This window comes from Thunnus thynnus, chromosome 24, assembly GCF_963924715.1.
Source record: "Thunnus thynnus chromosome 24, fThuThy2.1, whole genome shotgun sequence".
Taxonomy (NCBI): Eukaryota; Metazoa; Chordata; class Actinopteri; order Scombriformes; family Scombridae; genus Thunnus; species Thunnus thynnus.
The window spans coordinates 17,628,774-17,643,518 of record NC_089540.1 but is presented as its reverse complement, the minus strand read 5'-3'; the positions used below and the strand labels follow the sequence as shown (position 1 = coordinate 17,643,518).

The window sequence follows — 14,745 nt, the reverse complement described above, 5'->3', positions numbered from 1 at the left end:
TAACAGGCTGAATATACTGTACATAACCACCTAATATATGTATATGAAGTAACGTCATTTTTTTTACCATTTAATATTTATCTCATCAATCCTCACACTATTCACTTCGTTACACTATTTGAATCCTGTTTACAGTTCACAGAAACAGATTCACCTGTATATAGTCATTCCTTGTGTATATTTCTGAAGATTGTTGTGTTGTTATTCTGTGTAAGAACATTGAGAGCCACTAAAGCGGAGTCAAATTGCTTGTATGTGTAAACATACTTGGCCAATAAAGATGATTCTGATTCTGATTTGTAGGATAAAGTTACAGGTTATTTACCATTGAAGGCTCCAGCAATTTTGGTTAAATGTTAATTAATTGTTAGGTTTGTCCAAGACATCTAGTCTGATCTAATTAACCTCTTAAGCCCTAGGCCTCTGACTCAGGCCCCTGCTCGAAAATGGCATACTCATAATAAATACAGTATATCTCTGTAACTACAAGGTTTATATGAACACTTTCTATATCATAATAAAGGTCACACTTGTGAGATTTGTGCAGAGGTGTAAGCATCAGTATAGATGTTACTGGGTCAGAGTAAATGAAGATGGAACATGGCATAAATGAAAGATTTCATTTCCACAAAAAAAACCCAACTTAACAGTATTATAGTGAATATCCCCTTTGAAATGATGGAGTTGCAGCCCAAAACCTCTAGTAAACCATAAAACATGTGAACATCACCTTCTTAGCATCATTTTGATGCTAAGAAGGTGAAGCAGAGCAAAGTTAGATAAGTTTTAGTGGAGAAAAAATTCCAAATTAGCTATTTGTAATTACATCAAATGTGATGTAATCCTAATGTAATCTGAGCAACGATCTCAGCTAACCTGAGCAATACGCATCAATATCTCCGGAAACCATTGGTCGATTTGGACCATATTTGGACGGTTTAGGCCTCTAATCAAAGCTCACAAACTCCACTATCGATTGCTTTTGACTGAATCTGTGTCAGTACTACGATTCAACCACTAGATGGAGACATAGACCGTGTGTTCGCATGGAAGGCTTAGACGATGGCCGATTTCACTCTGTCCTTCCTACCGGGAAAGTGGATACAGAAAGGCTGTAATCAACTCAAAATGACCCAGAGACATTGGAGTAGCCATTACTAGTGGTTTTGTGCGGCCAGACGCAACTTTTGATTACAGAAACAGCAAAGGTAAGACACAATTTGTAGTTGTTAATTTAAAAACGGAGGTTTTTCTATATTACTTCGACGTTTTTTCCAGTGAGTTTTGGTCGGGTAGTGATAGGAGTTATATTTCTGGAATCTGTGAAATCTCAGGATTCATTTGATGTGTGTGTGGATAGCGTGAAATGAAAGATATCAGGGGCGCTTTTTGTTACACGCTCACAGTTGCTTGGTGTTTGACTTGTGTTTCGTTTAGGTAGAAATGGTTACGCTAGCTTACTAGCCGAGCTTCTTCTGAACAAAACGGTACGTGGTGTGATTATACTCTTCCGTGTTAAATACCCTGTGACGCGTTTGCTTCTACGACGGCAGCGCTGCTCCCGCCGGCGGGGGCGCTCTGGCTGTCCTCTAGTGAAGCTGGAAGTTGTGCAGCTGTTTGCTGTGTTTAATGCTTTGGATATTGGCGGCCAGTTGTTGAATAGCAACAGACGTGAGCTCTGTAATTTCTAAATTAAGTCATTATTTGTGTTATTTATCATTTAAGTAACCTGGTGTTTGCTTATTTTTTTCTTTTAACTCCTAATGTAGTCTACTCTTATTTTGTGTCAAACATAGGTAATGGTAAATGGTAAAATGATGTTACTTTATGTATAGTACATAGTGTATAGTGGGTGTTTATCTACAGTATATAACTTGCAGCCTGCTCAGATATACAATAGTAAGTGAAATATTACACATTTTGTATTTTAGACTAAAATAAATGCATATAATTTGTTGGTACAGTGGACATTGTAGTGTAACAATGTAAATGTGAAACAGGTTACCCCAATCTCCCCACAACAGACATCATCTGGTTAGTTTTATATAAAACAATCTGCAGACCTGATCTATATGATGGAGTGACGTGTGTTTACTGTAGCTAACATTAGTCCAGCTGCTGGAAACAGCTGCTCAGCTGGACGGATGTCCCGGGGATGAAACAATACTGTTGCTGTGACTTTATCTGTCCATTTACTGTCACCGCTAAAATGCATTTATATTCAGATCAGGGGAGTGTCGCTTAGACAGTTCATCACTTTTGTGTTGATTTTGTTGGAAGCATGTGTAATTAGAGTCCTGCTGTGTGACAGTCAGCTCTCAGCCTGCATTAACCGAGCAGCTGCTTCTGTTCAACATGTTAGTTTAGTGTTAGCATGAGCCTCAGATAGCTAAACCGCATAGCCGCCAGACAACAACTCCGTGGAGTTTTCACAGCTTTATGCTTCAGAGTTCAACCAGACGACACAGTGAGCAGATTGAGGCTCACTGCGAGTCTGCAACTGTTTTTCTTCGTCGGAAGGCAGGGAGGTGCGTTCGTTTTACAGCTTGTGCGGCCCTTACGGGCGGTCACCAGAAACACCTGTAACTCAATCAGTTGAATTATTAATGGCAATTAACCCATAATCGATGAATCATTGACATCCCTAATTTATATCATCTATTTTTTCTATACCAGTAGGCTCAATTTGCAGCAGAGCCAAGCCTATGTGAAATTTCTTAATAACCTAAACATGGATGAGGGTGGATGTGTTTTAAGGCACCACAGTTGAATAAGGACAAAATAATCCATGTTCTTCTATCAAAATGAAACTTAGTAATATACACTCTCATCCAATATATTTCTGTATTATAACCTTTAATTTTTAATATGAAATTATGCAAATTAGGCAAACTCATGTAATAAGTCAGAACAAATATAATTATTTCAGGTGCGTTGTCTTCCCTTAATCTTATGTGTATAATAATCATTAATCAATAAGAAAATATAAATGTACAGCGGGGGAAATAAGTATTCAACACATCAACCTTTTTTCGGGAGACATATTTCCAGTGCAGCTATCCATATGAAATTAAGAGCAGACATTGGTATTAAATCAATAAGGCAACACAGCTAAAGAAATCATAACATCCCAATCAACAAAACACTTATGTGCATTGAATTGGAATGACACAGGACAAAAGTATTGAACAGGCAGTAAGAAAAAGCACTGAACCAGGTGATTCCATTAATTAGTCCTCTTACCTGTGCTAATTACAATCAGCTGGGTTAGTGCATGTGGCTGTTAGCACTTCCACTCTTTTAAAAAGGGTTAGACATCTGTGAAGATATTATTTGTTACCAAGCTGTCATGCAAGAACCATCTCATGATGATTAGAGACAAAGAGCTCTCCCAAAACCTTCACAACAAGATTGTTGAGCAACAGGAATGGCACAGGTTACTGACTGATTTCTCAACTCCTAAATGTTCCCATAAGCACCATTGGGACCATTATCTGCAAGTGGAAGCAGCTTCACTCCACCATCAACCGGCTACACACAGGAGCTCCTCACAAGATTGCTGACCGAGCAGTAAGAAAATGAGTCAGAAGAGTAGCCCAAGATCCAAGGACCAGTCAAAAAGAGCTCCATGATTATGTGTGAAGTGATGCTGAAATCTCAAAATTTTACATCTTGTGTTATTTGTTTAGCAGGTGTCAAGTAATATAGGTTTACAAATTACAGGTGAATAACATGACCTGGCTGTAATCCCTGTGAGATTAATATGATGTAAAAGTTGTGGTGACACTAAACTGCAGACATAAGGATGATGTTATGTTGATCCACACTGAGTATCTTACTATTAACGTCTATTTTCTTCTTCAGTGGTTTAATCTATTGACTGTATCAGAGCTGCCGATTTGAAACCTTAATATAAGATGAAAAAGCTGCACTGGCTAATTCACTGTTAAGTCACTGTGTGTTTATTGAAGTAGCAGCATGTTGTCATTAATATTAATGAAGCTCTTTTTCACTGTTTGTATTTGACAGTTTTTAACCTGCATCCTGTTGGGTTCAGGTGTTTGGAGTTTCCATTTTCTAAACTTGTTCATTCTAAACCTTCTTCAGCTCTGAACATATTATGAAACATTGAATGATTTCAAACACAATAATCTCATGGATGCTGAAGAGAAATTTTTATTTTGACTTAACTTTTTTCTACTGGTGTCCAACGACGAGCGTCGAGGCATGAAGTCACCTCGGGGGGTCTGGAGGCATGCCCCCCCTGCAAAATGTTTTTTTAAATGATGCAATTTGGTGAATTCTGCAGGCTGCAGTTTGAGAATAAATTACACCAAAACATTAAAAAGTGCTGATAAAAGAACCGGTAACATCGGAGCTTATCAATACTACAGTCTTGAATAATTTATCCTCGGGGCTCGTTTAATACCGGGTTTCGGTACCCATCCCTACAGAGAAATAAGTGCACATTAAATAAAACTGCCGTACCTTTGATTATTTTGGAGGAAACAGACGTATAAATCGATGCATAAACAACCGCAGGAAGCTGGAACAAGCGTTGATGTCTGGAACAACCAACGTCTCTTTCCCTCGCCGTTTAATCATAAACAAAGTGAAAAAAGCAGAAATGTGGTGGCAGAGTAAAATCTTTTTTGTGTTAGTGGTAAAAATAAACAGACTATGATGGAACAAATAATTCACTGTTGATGGAAATCCGCCTGTAGACGGAGCTCTTGCACCCATGTAATCTGCTTCTAACGCTACATGATTTCTTCTTTATTCAGATTGAAGAGCTGCAGTTTGTCAGAGATCAGCTGTGCTTCTCTGCTCTCAGCTCTGAAGTCCAACCCCTCCCATCTGAGAGAGCTGGATCTGAGTGAAGACTACAGTCGGGACCGTTCAGAAAAGAATCTGCAGTTTGATTTTCTGGAGAGTCCAGACTGTAGACTGGAGACTCTGAGGTCAGACACCATTTCTTACTTGTGTGCTGAGATTAATATGATGTGAAAGTTGTGGTGACACTAAACTGCAGACATAAGGATGATTTTTATGAGGTAAAATCTCCTTCAGATTTACACATTCAAATGTTGTTTTCAAACATTTAAATACTATTTAAAGCCTCCCTCCAGTGTATTTTGGCATTTTTGAGATATTTCATATTTTTCTGAGTCATTTTCTGACCATGTTGATTAGCCACAATGTTCACCAAATATTTGTGGACAAATAACTTCATTTTGTGCTGAAAGATCAAAAATGTCAGCTGTTGTTAAAACTGAACAATGACGTATGACTATAGTAGAACGCTGCAGTCATACGTCATCCTCATAAAATCCCTTTGTTTTTGTGAGCGTCACATAGGCTACTGATACAGTATCAGGCGCCTGTGTTTCATACTAAATAGTCTACTGGATGCAGACGTGCTGCAACAACAGATTAATGCTTCAAATATAAATCATTTATTTCAGTTAAACACTCTCCAACCAACATGTGCACAGAAAATAAGGTTTCATGTGGTTAAAGCAGGAAAGTCAGTAAATCAGTGTGCAGTGATGTATAAATGAATGTGGGTGATTGTTACAGTATCTGTTGTCCACAGCTGTTTCTACTGTATGAAAAGCTTCTCCTTCACTTCATTAAATCCCTGCAGCATCTGAAGTCAGCAGGACTGATATGTTGATAAATCTGCAGCCTCTGAGAAGTGCTGCGCCAGAGCGCAGTGCCGTTACGCACCACCGTTCACTGTGTTTACCTTCATTAAATCTCCTGATGACACCAGGCTGCTACAGTAGAAACACACACACCTCTACACACACACTGTTAAAACTTCCTGTAAGAACATTCAACAACTGGCAGCAGGGTTGCCATTAAGTTACTGTAAAATTAACATTTTTTTACTGTTACTAAAGTTTACGGTTTCATGCTGTTAATGAAAAATACAGTATGATCTGGTTTTTCATTGCTTTATTAATATAACTGTTTTTTTTCTTTTACAGTATCTTACAGTTGACAGATTTGTTTGATTGAACTATTTAGTTTGTATTTTTTTTACAAACATTTTAATAAACCTATTTTTAACCTAAATGAATACTGACTTAGCAGGTTAAACACATAGGAATAGTCACAATATATACAATTAAAGACACTTTTGTTAAGAAAAAGGTTTTAATAGACCTGGTTGTCATTCTTCATAAAATCTCTGTCCAAAGCTGGCTACAAGCACATAATGCAAACCAGAACAAAATGTTCTTTAGGAATGAAGAACAGAGCTAAATCATTGATATTTTCAATCATGTAATTACAATGTAAGAGAAAAAAACACAGCTTCTTATTGCACTTGACTTTTTATTTGAATATAAAGTTGGAAAGTTCACATGCAGAACAATTGCATGTTAAACAAAAAGCTGAAACAGAGCGTTCTCTCTCAAACTGTCTTTGGCTTTTTGATGGAAATAGTAGTACAAGGCACTTAGGCTCAGAAATATTGACATGATCAACTATACAGTATCACCTTTTTGACTAACAATATATTTCAAAATATGAAACAGTGTTTAGAAAACCAAAGCAGGTGACCAGAACAGAAGAGTTCAGTTGAATAAAACTGCATCATTTGCTGTTAAGCAGCTTTTAACCAGAGGACTGTTCCACAAAGCAGGATTAGAAAGTTAAGCAGATAAGTGTGAAAAGATGACATCATCATGATAGTGTTTTGAATCTGTAAAGCAACATTTGAATGAGCTATTTGGATATGATTCAATTATGATTGACAATTCAAGTTCATGATAACAAAGCAAATTTCAGCAGTTTTACCATTTTTAAAGTCATGTGGTAAACTTACTAACCTTGCTTTGTGGAGCAGCAACAGTTACAGACAACTGAGCTACATCACAGAATTACAAGCAAACTCTCAGATAATATCTGGCTCTATATCATGTAACATCTGAATATACTGGAGATATTGTCCAGCCTTAAGGCATATCAGTGGTACAAATAAAAAGATGAAGATTACATAAATGAAAGATGTTTTGTCAATATAATGCTGTCTGTCAAAAACAGTTGAAATATAAATGAAAATATAATGAACAGCAGCAGACATGTTACATCATGTCCAAATATGAACTGTATGTCAGGCTCTAACAAGGAACACGGTTAAGTGCAGAAGTCCAAGTATTGGGCGATGGCAGGGGAGTGAGTTAGTTAATAACTTATGGCCCAGTCAAAGACACCAGTTCTCCCAGTCCAGCCTTGGTAGTCCTCTGACTGTGTGTGTGTGTGTGTGTGTGTGTGTGTGTGTGTGTGTGTGTGTGTGTGTGTGTGGAGGAGAGGCTGCAGTTTGAGAATAAATTACACCAAAACATTAAAAAGTGCTGATAAAAGAACCGGTAACATCGGAGTTTATCAATACTACAGTCTTTAAAAATTTATCCTCGGGGCTCGTTTAATACCGGGTTTCGGTACCCATCCCTACAGAGAAATAAGTGCACATTAAATAAAACTGCCATAACTTTGATTATTTTGGAGAAAACAGACGTATAAATCGATGCATAAACAACCGCAGGAAGCTGGAACAAGCGTTGATGTCTGGAACAACCAACGTCTCTTTCCCTCGCCGTTTAATCGTTTACAAAGTGAAAAAAGCAGAAATGTGGTGGCAGAGTAAAATCTTTTTTGTGTTAGTGGTAAAAACAAACAGACTATGATGGAACAAATAATTCACTTTTGATGGAAATCCGTCTGTAGACAGAGCTCTTGCACCCATGTAAACTGCTTCTAACGCTACATGATTTCTTCTTTATTCAGATTGAAGAGCTGCAGTTTGTCAGAGATCAGCTGTGCATCTCTGCTCTCAACTCTGAAGTCCAACCCCTCCCATCTGAGAGAGCTTGATCTGAGCTACAACTCCAGTCGGGACGGTTCAGGAAGGAATCTGCAGTTTGATTTTCTGGAGAGTCCACACTGTAGACTGGAGACTCTGAGGTCAGACACCATTTCTTACTTGTGTGCTGAGATTAATATGATGTGAAAGTTGTGGTGACACTAAACTGCAGACATAAGGATGATTTTTATGAGGTAAAATCTCCTTCAGATTTACACATTCAAATGTTGTTTTCAAACATTTAAATACTATTTAAAGCCTCCCTCCAGTGTATTTTGGCATTTTTGAGATATTTCATATTTTTCTGAGTCATTTTCTGACCATGTTGATTAGCCACAATGTTCACCAAATATTTGTGGACAAATAACTTCATTTTGTGCTCAAAGGTCAAAAACGTCAGCTGTTGTTAAAACTGAACAATGACGTATGACTATAGTAGAACGCTGCAGTCATACGTCATCCTCATAAAATCCCTTTGTTTTTGTGAGCGTCACATAGGCTACTGATACAGTATCAGGCGCCTGTGTTTCATACTAAATAGTCTACTGGATGCAGACGTGCTGCAACAACAGATTAATGCTTCAAATATAAATCATTTATTTCAGTTAAACACTCTCCAACCAACATGTGCACAGAAAATAAGGTTTCATGTGGTTAAAGCAGGAAAGTCAGTAAATCAGTGTGCAGTGATGTATAAATGAATGTGGGTGATTGTTACAGTATCTGTTGTCCACAGCTGTTTATACTGTATGCAAAGCTTCTCCTTCACTTCATTAAATCCCTGCAGCATCTGAAGTCAGCAGGACTGATATGTTGATAAATCTGCAGCCTCTGAGAAGTGCTGCGCCAGAGCGCAGTGCCGTTACGCACCACCGTTCACTGTGTTTACCTTCATGAAATCTCCTGATGACACCAGGCTGCTACAGTAGAAACACACACACCTCTACACACACACTGTTAAAACTTCCTGTAAAAACATTCAACAACTGGCAGCAGGGTTGCCATTAAGTTACTGTAAAATTAACATTTTTTTTACTGTTACTCGAGTTTACGGTTTCATGCTGTTAATGAAAAATACAGTATGATCTGGTTTTTCATTGCTTTATTAATAGAACTGTTTTTTTTTCTTTTACAGTATCTTACAGTTGACAGATTTGTTTGATTGAACTATTTAGTTTGTATTTTTTTTACAAACATTTTAATAAACCTATTTTTAACCTAAATGAATACTGACTTAGCAGGTTAAACACAGAGGAATAGTCACAATACATACAATTAAAGACACTTTTGTTTAGAAAAAGGTTTTAATAGACCTGGTTGTCATTCTTCATAAAATCTCTGTCCAAAGCTGGCTACAAGCACATAATGCAAACCAGAACAAAATGTTCTTTAGGAATGAAGAACAGAGCTAAATCACTGATATTTCAATCATGTAATTACAATGTAAGAGAAAAAAACACAGCTTCTTATTGCACTTGACTTTTTATTTGAATATAAAGTTGGAAAGTTCACATGCAGAACAATTGCATGTTAAACAAAAAGCTGAAACAGAGCGTTCTCTCTCAAACTGTCTTTGGCTTTTTGATGGAAATAGTAGTACAAGGCACTTAGGCTCAGAAATATTGACATGATCAACTATACAGTATCACCTTTTTTGACTAACAATATATTTCAAAATATGAAACAGTGTTTAGAAAACCAAAGCAGGTGACCAGAACAGAAGAGTTCAGTTGAATAAAACTGCATCATTTGCTGTTAAGCAGCTTTTAACCAGAGGACTGTTCCACAAAGCAGGATTAGAAAGTTAGGCAGATAAGTGTGAAAAGATGACATCATCATGATAGTGTTTTGAATCTGTAAAGCAACATTTGAATGAGCTATTTGGATATGATTCAATTATGATTGACAATTCAAGTTCATGATAACAAAGCAAATTTCAGCAGTTTTACCATTTTTAAAGTCATGTGGTAAACTTACTAACCTTGCTTTGTGGAGCAGCAACAGTTACAGACAACTGAGCTACATCACAGAATTACAAGCAAACTCTCCGATAATATCTGGCTCTATATCATGTAACATCTGAATATACTGGAGATATTGTCCAGCCTTAAGGCATATCAGTGGTACAAATAAAAAGATGAAGATTACATAAATAAAAGATGTTTTGTCATTATAATGCTGTCTGTCAAAAACAGTTGAAATATAAATGAAAATATAATAAACAGCAGCAGACATGTTACATCATGTCCAAATATGAACTGTATGTCAGGCTCTAACAAGGAACACGGTTAAGTGCAGAAGTCCAAGTATTGGGCGATGGCAGGGGAGTGAGTTAGTTAATGACTTATGGCCCAGTCAGAGACACCAGTTCTCCCAGTCCAGCCTTGATAGCCCTCTGACTGTGTGTGTGTGTGTGTGTGTGTGTGTGTGTGTGTGTGGAGGAGAGGCTGCAGTTTGAGAATAAATTACACCAAAACATTAAAAAGTGCTGATAAAAGAACCGGTAACATCGGAGCTTATCAATACTACAGTCTTTAATCATTTATCCTCGGGGCTCGTTTAATACCGGGTTTCGGTACCCATCCCTACAGAGAAATAAGTGCACATTAAATAAAACTGCCATAACTTTGATTATTTTGGAGAAAACAGACGTATAAATCGATGCATAAACAACCGCAGGAAGCTGGAACAAGCGTTGATGTCTGGAACAACCAACGTCTCTTTCCCTTGCCGTTTAATCGTTTACAAAGTGAAAAAAGCAGAAATGTGGTGGCAGAGTAAAATCTTTTTTGTGTTAGTGGTAAAAATAAACAGACTATGATGGAACAAATAATTCACTGTTGATGGAAATCCGTCTGTAGACGGAGCTCTTGCACCCATGTAATCTGCTTCTAACGCTACATGATTTCTTCTTTATTCAGATTGAAGAGCTGCAGTTTGTCAGAGATCAGCTGTGCTTCTCTGCTCTCAGCTCTGAAGTCCAACCCCTCCCATCTGAGAGAGCTGGAGCTGAGTGACAGCAAGAGTCTCAACAGTTCAAGAACAAAGCTGCCGTTTGATTTTCTGGAGAGTCCAGACTGTAGACTGGAGACTCTGAGGTCAGACACCATTTCTTACTTGTGTGCTGAGATTAATATGATGTGAAAGTTGTGGTGACACTAAACTGCAGACATAAGGATGATTTTTATGAGGTAAAATCTCCTTCAGATTTACACATTCAAATGTTGTTTTCAAACATTTAAATACTATTTAAAGCCTCCCTCCAGTGTATTTTGGCATTTTTGAGATATTTCATATTTTTCTGAGTCATTTTCTGACCATGTTGATTAGCCACAATGTTCACCAAATATTTGTGGACAAATAACTTCATTTTGTGCTGAAAGATCAAAAATGTCAGCTGTTGTTAAAACTTAACAATGACGTATGACTATAGTAGAACGCTGCAGTCATACGTCATCCTCATAAAATCCCTTTGTTTTTGTGAGCGTCACATAGGCTACTGATACAGTATCAGGCGCCTGTGTTTCATACTAAATAGTCTACTGGATGCAGACGTGCTGCAACAACAGATTAATGCTTCAAATATAAATCATTTATTTCAGTTAAACACTCTCCAACCAACATGTGCACAGAAAATAAGGTTTCATGTGGTTAAAGCAGGAAAGTCAGTAAATCAGTGTGCAGTGATGTATAAATGAATGTGGCTGATTGTTACAGTATCTGTTGTCCACAGCTGTTTATACTGTATGAAAAGCTTCTCCTTCACTTCATTAAATCCCTGCAGCATCTGAAGTCAGCAGGACTGATATGTTGATAAATCTGCAGCCTCTGAGAAGTGCTGCGCCAGAGCGCAGTGCCGTTACGCACCACCGTTCACTGTGTTTACCTTCATTAAATCTCCTGATGACACCAGGCTGCTACAGTAGAAACACACACACCTCTACACACACACTGTTAAAACTTCCTGTAAAAACATTCAACAACTGGCAGCAGGGTTGCCATTAAGTTACTGTAAAATTAACATTTTTTTAATGTTACTCGAGTTTACGGTTTCATGCTGTTAATGAAAAATACAGTATGATCTGGTTTTTCATTGCTTTATTAATAGAACTGTTTTTTTTTCTTTTACAGTATCTTACAGTTGACAGATTTGTTTGATTGAACTATTTAGTTTGTATTTTTTTTACAAACATTTTAGTAAACCTATTTTTAACCTAAATGAATACTGACTTAGCAGGTTAAACACATAGGAATAGTCATAATACATATAATTAAAGACACTTTTGTTTAGAAAAAGGTTTTAATAGACCTGGTTGTCATTCTTCATAAAATCTGTGTCCAAAGCTGGCTACAAGCACATAATGCAAACCAGAACAAAATGTTCTTTAGGAATGAAGAACAGAGCTAAATCACTGATATTTCAATCATGTAATTACAATGTAAGAGAAAAAAACACAGCTTCTTATTGCACTTGACTTTATATTTGAATATAAAGTTGGAAAGTTCACATGCAGAACAATTGCATGTTAAACAAAAAGCTGAAACAGAGCGTTCTCTCTCAAACTGTCTTTGGCTTTTTGATGGAAATAGTAGTACAAGGCACTTAGGCTCAGAAATATTGACATGATCAACTATACAGTATCACCTTTTTTGACTAACAATTTATTTAAAAATATGAAACAGTGTTTAGAAAACCAAAGCAGGTGACCAGAACAGAAGAGTTCAGTTGAATAAAACTGCATCATTTGCTGTTAAGCAGCTTTTAACCAGAGGACTGTTCCACAAAGCAGGATTAGAAAGTTAGGCAGATAAGTGTGAAAAGATGACATCATCATGATAGTGTTTTGAATCTGTAAAGCAACATTTGAATGAGCTATTTGGATATGATTCAATTATGATTGACAATTCAAGTTCATGATAACAAAGCAAATTTCAGCAGTTTTACCATTTTTAAAGTGATGTGGTAAACTTACTAACCTTGCTTTGTGGAGCAGCAACAGTTACAGACAACTGAGCTACATCACAGAATTACAAGCAAACTCTCAGATAATATCTGGCTCTATATCATGTAACATCTGAATATACTGGAGATATTGTCCAGCCTTAAGGCATATCAGTGGTACAAATAAAAAGATGAAGATTACATAAATAAAAGATGTTTTGTCAATATAATGCTGTCTGTCAAAAACAGTTGAAATATAAATGAAAATATAATGAAGAGCAGCAGACATGTTACATCATGTCCAAATATGAACTGTATGTCAGGCTCTAACAAGGAACACGGTTAAGTGCAGAAGTCCAAGTATTGGGCGATGGCAGGGGAGTGAGTTAGTTAATGACTTATGGCCCAGTCAAAGACACCAGTTCTCCCAGTCCAGCCTTGGTAGCCCTCTGACTGTGTGTGTGTTTGTGTTTGTGTGTGTGTGTGTGTGTGTGTGTGTGTGTGTGTGTGTGTGTGTGTGTGTGTGTGTGTGGAGGAGAGGCTGCAGCTTGAGAATAAATTACACCAAAACATTAAAAAGTGCTGATAAAAGAACCGGTAACATCGGAGCTTATCAATACTACAGTCTTTAATCATTTATCCTCGGGGCTCGTTTAATACCGGGTTTCGGTACCCATCCCTACAGAGAAATAAGTGCACATTAAATAAAACTGCCATAACTTTGATTATTTTGGAGAAAACAGACGTATAAATCGATGCATAAACAACCGCAGGAAGCTGGAACAAGCGTTGATGTCTGGAACAACCAACGTCTCTTTCCCTTGCCGTTTAATCGTTTACAAAGTGAAAAAAGCAGAAATGTGGTGGCAGAGTAAAATCTTTTTTGTGTTAGTGGTAAAAATAAACAGACTATGATGGAACAAATAATTCACTGTTGATGGAAATCCGTCTGTAGACGGAGCTCTTGCACCCATGTAATCTGCTTCTAACGCTACATGATTTCTTCTTTATTCAGATTGAAGAGCTGCAGTTTGTCAGAGATCAGCTGTGCTTCTCTGCTCTCAGCTCTGAAGTCCAACCCCTCCCATCTGAGAGAGCTGGAGCTGAGTGACAACGAGAGTCTAAACGGTTCAAGAAGAAAGTTGTGTGATTTTCTGGAGAGTCCACACTGTAGACTGGAGACTCTGAGGTCAGACACCATTTCTTACTTGTGTGCTGAGATTAATATGATGTGAAAGTTGTGGTGACACTAAACTGCAGACATAAGGATGATTTTTATGAGGTAAAATCTCCTTCAGATTTACACATTCAAATGTTGTTTTCAAACATTTAAATACTATTTAAAGCCTCCCTCCAGTGTATTTTCTGACCATGTTGATTAGCCACAATGTTCACCAAATATTTGTGGACAAATGACTTAATTTTGTGCTCAAAGATCAAAAATGTCAGCTGTTGTTAAAACTGAACAATGACGTATGACTATAGTAGAACGCTGCAGTCATACGTCATCCTCATAAAATCCCTTTGTTTTTGTGAGCGTCACATAGGCTACTGATACAGTATCAGGCGCCTGTGTTTCATACTAAATAGTCTACTGGATGCAGACGTGCTGCAACAACAGATTAATGCTTCAAATATAAATCATTTATTTCAGTTAAACACTGTCCAACCAACATGTGCACAGAAAATAAGGTTTCATGTGGTTAAAGCAGGAAAGTCAGTAAATCAGTGTGCAGTGATGTATAAATGAATGTGGGTGATTGTTACAGTATCTGTTGTCCACAGCTGTTTATACTGTATGAAAAGCTTCTCCTTCACTTCATTAAATCCCTGCAGCATCTGAAGTCAGCAGGACTGATATGTTGATAAATCTGCAGCCTCTGAGAAGTGCTGCGCCAGAGCGCAGTGCCGTTACGCACCACCGTTCACT

The 14,745-nt window shown here is 37.4% G+C and overlaps 2 protein-coding genes across 23 annotated transcripts in view; one reads left to right on the top strand and one right to left on the bottom strand.

Moving 5' to 3' along the window:
* LOC137177370 (uncharacterized) overlaps positions 1-14,745 on the bottom strand; it is a 173,001-nt gene that overhangs the window by 69,426 nt on the left and 88,830 nt on the right. The window lies entirely within an intron of this gene.
* The window catches only part of LOC137177368 (NLR family CARD domain-containing protein 3-like), a 78,440-nt gene that overhangs the window by 18,214 nt on the left and 45,481 nt on the right, over positions 1-14,745 (top strand). For 17 of the 22 annotated variants that reach the window (XM_067583617.1, XM_067583619.1, XM_067583616.1 and 14 more), the window contains 4 exons: positions 4,785-4,961; positions 7,798-7,974; positions 10,795-10,971; positions 13,831-14,004. The exons of 1 other annotated variant lie outside the window; for it this stretch is intronic. In XM_067583617.1, the coding sequence (XP_067439718.1) occupies positions 4,785-4,961; positions 7,798-7,974; positions 10,795-10,971; positions 13,831-14,004 (705 nt within the window). The remainder of the gene's footprint in view (positions 1-4,784; positions 4,962-7,797; positions 7,975-10,794; positions 10,972-13,830; positions 14,005-14,745) is intronic. 4 more of the 22 variants (XM_067583624.1, XM_067583630.1, XM_067583633.1 and 1 more) reach the window with 4 other exon arrangements.